The sequence below is a fragment of the Armigeres subalbatus genome, unplaced genomic scaffold (assembly GCF_024139115.2).
Source record: "Armigeres subalbatus isolate Guangzhou_Male unplaced genomic scaffold, GZ_Asu_2 Contig717, whole genome shotgun sequence".
NCBI lineage: Eukaryota > Metazoa > Arthropoda > Insecta > Diptera > Culicidae > Armigeres > Armigeres subalbatus.
Genome location: NW_026943498.1, coordinates 46608 through 55388, shown reverse-complemented (window position 1 = coordinate 55388; position 8781 = coordinate 46608). Strand labels below are relative to the sequence as shown.

General features: G+C 37.9%; 1 protein-coding gene across 2 annotated transcripts; it reads left to right on the top strand.

The window, feature by feature from the left end:
• The first annotated feature begins 4468 nt into the window (after positions 1–4468).
• LOC134204574 (putative nuclease HARBI1) lies at positions 4469–8559 on the top strand. Of its 2 annotated transcripts, none has more exons than XM_062679381.1 (4): positions 4469–5022; positions 5154–5595; positions 5653–5797; positions 5865–8559. In XM_062679381.1, exons 1-4 carry the CDS (start codon positions 4985–4987, stop codon positions 6242–6244), a joined length of 1005 nt encoding a protein of 334 aa, XP_062535365.1. In that variant the 5' UTR covers positions 4469–4984; the 3' UTR covers positions 6245–8559. The 2 variants fall into 2 exon arrangements, with proteins under 2 accessions (XP_062535365.1, XP_062535364.1); XM_062679380.1 differs by having other exon boundaries at positions 4469–5084.
• The last annotated feature ends 222 nt before the right edge of the window (positions 8560–8781 follow it).

Genomic DNA, 8781 nt, shown 5'->3' with positions numbered 1-8781 from the left:
CCCATTTAAGGTGAAGGTGGGTTGAGTACCAAAACAAAGCTTTGAAAGTATTGGTACAATAAAAACTGTCATATATTGTAGTAGTGTTGGTGTCGTATTTATAAAATAACAAAGAATATTAGTAGGGTGGTTCAAAAAACGACCCAGCTCCACTACGCTCACTCGATTCCGTCCAATGCTCCGAGAATCCTCAAAAAACCGATTTGAACAAAAACTGGTTGAGCGCAAGCCGGTTCAAGTTTGTATGAAAATATGTATGGGATGGGAAACTAAACCTTTTATTACACTGGCTACGGCGCCTCCCCTCAAAAAGCTGGTGAAAAGAGAACCCACATAGCTGAAAGCAACATTCCAGAGACTTCACTGAACGAAAATCGCACCGCAGGAAAGATCCATTGATTACGTATCGCAAATATAGCATTTTATACCCCACTCACCCTTATGTCACACTTTTTGTATGAAGCATCTGCCCCTTGGTGCGATAGTGTATACTAGACTAGACTAGAAGTATTTGCCCCTGATGCGATAGATATCACTGACAAATTCTGGGTATTTTGTTGAATTGCACGTTTCACTGATGCCTTATGAGAAGCCTAATTATCATGCGAAAGATTTGCAACCTCAATTAAAATCGACTCCTAACTATTGGAACAACCATTCAATATGGATTGTCTATGGAGTTGGGCTAGCGCCCAATGACGGAGTGCCAGAATCAGAATAATGTAAAATTCAACCTCGCTATATCAACTGTCATACAAACTAAAACGACTTGTGCACGGTAAGCCTCTATTCAAACCAGCCCAAACCATTGGATGACACCCAAATTATAAATCATAATCTACTGAGCGTGGCGGAGCAAAATTATTTTTTGAACCACCCTACTTATTAGTTTGCTGCTGCCGGTGCCGGTGCACCGCGGTGTTTACATTCGCTCCGCGATCAGTTTTTAATCGTTTTTTTCGGACGAGTGACTGATTTCGAAAAGTGATGTTTAATTTGCATTCCATCAACATTTCGGGCTGCTCATGTGCGGAGAAGTGAGTAAAAACTTGATTTTTTCCATGCCCTTTGAGAAGAAGTGAAGTGCAGTGATAAACCCACCAAATCGCGAACGGCTATTAAATTGGCAGGAAACTGCTGATTTGTGATAATATTCGAGCCGAAATACACAGGACTCTTTGGATTAACATGTTCATTATCACGGGAAGTGAATAAATATGCTGTGAGCAGGTTAGTAATTTCAATATTAGACTTTTGTTCGATGCTGTTCGATGCATCCGAATGTTGATGGGAGAGGAGTGCGGGAGGTGTGGGGTTGACCCGTGGAAGGTCCGGTGCCATATTGACTGCCATCGTGGTACTCTTCCAACTATGTCCTTAAACAGGAAATCCAGCATAGATGGGACAAGCAGTAAAGACTCATCGAGCGAAAATACAACAATTAAATGCGCGCATGAGTAACTTTGCCCAAATAATCATCATTGACGATGTTTACGCTACAACAAAAATCGATCAACATCGTAATTAATCATACCAGTTGCTTCATTCTCTTAGTCATTTGTCAAACTGCGAATGACTTTGTTTTCAAAGAACATTGTTGATATCGTCCAGAATTTTCCCGCGATGTATGAAATTGTGAAAAAGGTACGAGCCGTAGTAGCTCTTTACCGGAATTCAACTGTGAAAACGATTTTCTGCAAAAATATGTTCGTTCTGAATTCGAAAAAGAATTTTAATTAGTGACTGATGCCAGGGCACACTGAAATTATTCAAGCCCTCAAATCTGTTCAAGCTGTTGTAGAACTACTGCTCTGTGAGGTCTGCCCTCTATATAAAGCCGACGTGGTGTTCCAGTTTACGTTGGAACAATTATCAAATCAAGCCACAGAAATTTCCGCCAATATTTCGATGCGTTTAAGGAATGATTCCAATCCATTTTGGCATTTTCTTCGAGGCATCCAGAGCTACTTTGATTAAGCAAGCGTATCCCGAGCAGCACACACTTAAAATAAATCGCCGAATTCGGTAAAATTTTACCGAAATCTCAACAGCAGAACTGTTCGGTAAATAATTTAACTGATTTTCGGTGATTTTGACAGTTGAACAATGGAAAAAATTACAAAAAATCTGTAAAATAAATTACCGAACAGTTCTGCTGTTGAGATTTCGGTAAAATTTACCGAATACGGTGAAATGAGTTAAGTGTGCACACTTGTCATAAACAAGTTACGGTGACTCATGTGAAACCAAATCAAGTCACATAGGAGTTGCTGCAACCAAATCAGTCAGAATTGTGTTGCTAGGGATGGGATCTTGAAGCGTCTATAATCATTCCTGATGCGATTGTTGAAACTGAGACAACGACCATACCTTACGATTGTTACAAAGAAGATGCCACAATGGACAACAACTTGTGAAGAGACTGTTGCAGAGCAAAACACTTGCGTTGCTGGTAGCAAAAACGTTGACGCCAGGATCCTTGCATACAATCCCTAAGGAATTCTCCTACTATGAATCGGAAGGGATTAAGGGCAAATATTTGACACTGATTTTCGACGGTCTTGAAACCATTCGTCCTACTTCGGTTGAACCAGAGTGGGCATTCTCAGTAGTTGGCAACATTGCTAACAAAATCAATTGCGGATTGGGAGATGAATCGCTCAGTATGTAATGTTAACTTAAGTTTCGCTATGCCCAGCTCAACAAGCAATGATTTTAACATTCGAAGTTTGTCAACAAATATTGTTTTTCATCCAAAAGTCCAAATCAAAAGTTTATATTTTACTACCTGAAATTTTCACAAAAACCGGTATTCTACCGGTATTACCGGTATTGGCTCCATCAAATACCGAATACCGGTTTTTGACAAAAATAGCCGATACCGACCACCCTAGTCCGAATGCAGGTCAATCAAGGAATGGGTAGGAATATGTTGAAGTGATACTCGCATTAATTCTTCCGCGTATGACGCGTAGTGTTTCCGTACAAAGCAAAACAAAATAACGTGAGTCTCGAATCTGTTCTGCATCGATCGCGCACCAATTAATTAACTTTTTGACCGCACACAGCAGAACAAAATACGGCGAATCTTGAGACTGTTCTGCACATCCAAATCATGTTCCATCGCACACCAATTCTTTTATTAAGGTACCCCGGGGCAAGTGAAAATACGGGGTAAGTGGGTACTATGGCTGCCGAATAATCGGTGAACGTTTTTAATGGTAACAATGTTCTAGAAAGATGAAGCAGAATTATCAACGAATTCACCTGACACAAAAAAATTGGAATCAAAACCATTTGCGGCACCATACTAATGGTACTGTTTAATCATGACTTTAAACTACCAGCAAAATCTGTTACTTTTATTTAATTTCATTGAATTTCCAAAAAAATAGTCGTTTCTAAATTCATCATTGATGTGGAAAGTAAATATTTTAAGCAAATAAATAATTGTGTGACATCGAAAACGATTTAAAAGTTTTGATTAAAGCCAAAATCTGAATTTTTACTTGCCCTTAAGTTTTAACATACATGGGGCAAGTGGGACATATTTGAAAAACATTTTCGATAAAGTCATTTTACCTGCTTTCAGATTGTTTTCTAGTGAAAAATAACTTCGCCACTCATATATCATATGGATCTGAATCAAATGCAGTTGATATCGTTGGTTTCGTTGATAAGAAGTAGTGTACAGTTGATTTACCAAATGTGTATTTTACTTTCTGAAAATTATCTTCCTCATGGAAAAGAGCAATGGTTATAACTATGCGAAATTTTCCGTTTACAGTGCAAACAGTCTATTTATTCTACAATAGATCAACAATTTTTTTCTTGTGTTTTGATATTTTTAAACACCGCATCAGATTAACAGATTTTCAGATAAATAAATTGCTTAAGACATAAATTGGCTATTTCGTTCTATTACAAATTTACAACACTGCGCATCGCCTGAAAAAAAAAGTTCCTTTTGATGTTCTAATTTATGTAATAATTTGTGTTCTAAACAGAGAAACATTCATTCGAAAAGTGATCAAAGATTTGCTCATCTCTTCCATCTAACGCATTTGGTAAGAAAGTAAGCTAAAAGAAAGCCAGACAATAGCCAATGAAACAGTAAACCGACTGTTGTCTTGTTTTTATATTTGCTAACATTGTAATATGTACCTTTCTTTTTGCAAAAAACAAAAGTCTGACAAGCAATAAACCTCCATCTATGATCTGAAATACTACGACTCAGAAATTACATGCACATTATATCTACATTCTTCAAATTAGTTTCGTTCGACAGTATAAAGCAGAATAGGTCCCACTTGCCCCGTTTGAAGGAGTAAGTGAGTCCAACAGGTAAATTTATTTATGTCACTACCAATATTTTTGTAACGGAATAAATGGCTTACAACACGTCTACACTTCAACAACGGAAGCATATAATGATGTATCCGTGGTTAATGTCCTGAAATACAATCGTGCTTATTCTGCGTGCCGTGTGAATCGAAACGACAATTATCGCTCCGTGGTCGTGTGAATATTTTCACTCAATTCCCAATGTCGACTCGGATGAGACGAGAAGTTCATTTTGCGCAGAATGAACCTGAGTGAACAGCGGAACTGTCATATGCGAAAAAACGGGTATATCTAATAATTTAAGCCTAAGTAATTTTTGATGACGTGAATATTTTTCCATATTTCTGTTATATTTAAACATGTCGGTGTAATAAAGTAGAAATAAAGTCAATGATATTCATATTTATATTTGCCGAACACCCTTTAATTATTTTTTAACAAATTTTACGTGATATAACAATGTCATTTTAATTTTAATATTAGGTCCTCTTCATACAGAAGGAGAGAAAATTCGTGTTGATTATTCTCATCTCTCGCAACTTGTATAGAATCGTTTAGTTTAGTTATAGGTATTTAAAGAAAGTTTTCGTAATTAAAACGTGAAATAGTGCAATGAGCTGCTTCGAGTTTTGGTATAGTGATGACGAGGACGAAACCGAGTATCCCGATTTCCAATCGGTGCGTCTTGAGCGACGGCGATTGCGTGATATAAGCAATCCTATGGATTTACCACAAACCTCGTAAGTTTAAATATCTGGTGGACCAACGTCATTCAAAACTTTATAGAACATTTCACATTTTACTTTTAGGTTTATCGAATATTTTCGAGTTTCGAAAGAACTCTTCCGGTATCTACTGGAAAGAATGGAAGGTAGATTAGGAGGAGCCTGCAAATTTTCATCTGTGCATCCAATGATTAAACTATCAGCAGCATTGAGATTCCTTGCTGAAGGAAGTTACCAAAAAGGTGTGGGTAACGATTTGTTTAGTGGACTGGCACAACCCACTTTTTCTAAGGTATTGTCAACTGTTATCGATGCATTTGAGACCGAAATTTGTCAAGAAGCAATAAGGTTTCCGATGTCACACGAGGAGAAGTGCAAAATTAAACGTGCCTTCTACGAGAAAACTGGATTCCCAGGTGTTATCGGATGCGTTGACGGTACCCACGTTAGGATATTTAAGCCGGTTAGCGAGGTCCAGCATCTATACTACAATAGGAAAGGATTCCATAGCTTGAACGTAATGATTGTAAGTTTTTAATACTTTGAAAGTTATAATTTGAAATAAAACTTTACTTATTTTCAGGTATGTGATCATCAACAAATGATTAGATATGTGGATGCCAATAGTCCTGGAGCTAATCACGACTCTTTCATTTGGAACAATAGTGCTTTGGATGTTATGTTGAGTCAAGATCGCCAAAATGGAGAAATTAATTCATGGCTCTTGGGTGAGCACATTTTGTGCATTGCGTAGTCTAAAACAGTGAGGAAGTATGATCTTATGTTTATTTTCAGGTGATGCAGGGTATCCTTTAAAACCATATTTGATTACCCCATTCCGTACGTCTGCTAATACGGCGACTTCGTCTAGACGGACAAAATTTAACGGAATCCATTCAAAAACAAGGATGATAATCGAAAGAACTATAGGAGTCATGAAAAATGTATTTCGGTGTATATTGGCTGCTCGTCAGTTGCATTATAAACCGGAGAAGGCGGCAAGAATCGTGAATGTGTGTTGTGCTTTGCATAACTTAAGAAAGCTGTTTAATGTACCTGAAATTAATATACAATGGGAACAAATGGATAACGATCAAATTGCTGATCTGTATGATGATGAAGATGATGTGTCTGCTGATGAAATCCGACAAGAAATTATGTTATCAATTACTTAATACTGCTTATGTACTTACTTTCCATTAATACAAAATAAAGAATTTTGTGTATATTCTCTATTAAGTAACACTATAACAATAATCAAAGGATGATTAATCCTGAGCCAATCGCTTCCAGTCGCCTTGAAGTTCAGCGCCCTCAGGTCCTCTTGAAGTGTACGCGCTGTTCCACGTAGCCTACGGCCTCATTTGGTTTATCCACTGAATGTTATTTTCGCTTGACGCTCATTCAGCATACAAACAACGTGTCCAGCCCACCTCAGTCTGCTGTGTTGTATAAGCTTAACAATATTCATTCCTTCATACACCTGGTGTAACTCGTGATCGTGATCGTAGCTGTAACTGCCGTTCTCCTGTTTACCGCCGAGTATTGTTCGCAGCACATTATTCATTAATCATAATTAAATTAATCACTAATGCTCTGATGAGAGGTTTATTGATATCAATAAAAGCGCAAATAAAACTGAGCAGCTAGCTATAGTGATTTTTGTCTTCGTTTTCTTCCTTAATGGCTCTACATTCAAACTGGAACTTGGGCTGCTTTTTTCCTTAGTATTCTCTTAGCGTTACCTCAGTTATTAATTGAAAGCTTTTCTATGCCCGCCATTGCATGAGTATGTAGTTGGTTGGTTCGGTTATGGGCACCTCCATGTATCTTTTGACAGAAGTTGAGTTGGTTCGGTTATGGGCTCCTCCATGTATCTTTTGACAGAAATTGGATGCTGTCATTTGTTAATCATAGAAACATGATGTGTTTTGTGCTCAAACCAGGTAGACACCTCTACTTTGTACTATGAACAAATCAATTTTTTTAACGTGAAAATCATCACTTTTAACCTTTTTGAAAGAGCCGTGAAGTGGTTTTATTGGAAAAGTGATTTCCAATACGAATTTATCCAGTAAATTTAATCCAATGACGATTGACATTAAAATTATAGCACGAAATTTTTTTTTCATGACTTTCCAAAAAGGCTGCGAAATTCGGTTGTGGGCTTTTTTTATTGGTTCGGGCTTGGTCATACTTTTGAGTTGAAATAAGAGCATGGGATGTCATATATCTATCATAGATATGTCACAATCTTTACAGAACATCTAGTTCACTCTAGTATGAGAATATTGACGACAACGCATGCCTTCTTGTTAATTATTTTGTATAATACTGTAAAGTGTCCATTATGGTGTGAAGATGTCCCTAGGAGCTGATCAAATTCAAAAGGATGGTGGGACATATATCTTCTTATTGATTATTTAGCATATCAAGAACTGATCTTGAGGAGAATTTGGAGTGTCGTAGATATTCTGATAATGCTGTAAAGTGTCCATTATGGTATGATGATGTCCCTAGGTGCTAATCCTACTCATAAGGTATGACCATGTCGCAAGAAGCTAATCTAAGTTATAAAAATGTAGGGACATCGCATATCTTCTTGTTGATTGTTTAGCATATCAAGGTCTGATCTTGAAGCCGGTTTGGAGTGTCAGATATTCTGATAAAACTATAAAGTGTTCATAATCGTATCTTGTTGTCCCTTAGAGCAAGATTAACGGGCGCGAGTATTAGTCGTTTGACAGCGCAGTATCATCATTTGAAACTTTACCGGTCGCTACTAAACGCGCTGCCATAACAGTAGCGCAACTGACAGGTGACCAAATTAGGTAGCGCGGTGATAGCGCTGCAATTTTATAAATCGCCAAACGTCAAACGTCATCGGTACAAAATACCGCAACCAAATTGATAGCCAAAAACAGTAACCGATACGAAAAAGAGTGGCTAACTACAATAACAGTGCTGCGCAGGTGATCAAAATACTCGCGCCCAATAATGATGCTCTTAGAAGCTAATCCAACTCATAAGAATAGTGGGGGCATCGCATATCTTCTTTTTGATTATTTACAATATCAACATCTGAACTCAAAGACAGTTTGGAGTGTCGTAGATATTCTGATAATACTGTGAAGTGTCAATTATGGTATGATAGGGACATCTAGGAGCTAATCCATCTTATAAGGATGATGGGGATATCATAAATCTTTTTATTGAATATTTAGGGTATCATGATCTGAACTCAAGGAAGTATAGTAGGTATTCTGATAGTCATGAAATGTATCTATAATGGTATGATGATGTCGCAAGGAGCTAATCCCAGTTATAAAAATGACGGAGACATCACACATCTTCATATTGATTATTTGGAGTATCACAATCCAAACTTAAGGACAGTTTGGAGTGTCGTAGATATTCTGATTCCACTGGCTAGAGCGCTGCACTGAATCAGTGGATGGAAGGTATCGTGTATCCCATCTACAAAAAGGGCGATAAGCTGGATTGTAGCAACTACCGCGCAATCACATTGCTGAACGCCGCCTACAAGATACTCTCCCAAATTTTATGCCGTCGACTAACACCAATTGCAAGAGAGTTCGTGGGGCAGTACCAGGCGGGTTTCCTGGGCGAACGCTCCACCACGGATCAGGTGTTCGCCATTAGCCAAGTATTGCAGAAATGCCGCGAATACAACGTGCCCACACATCATCTA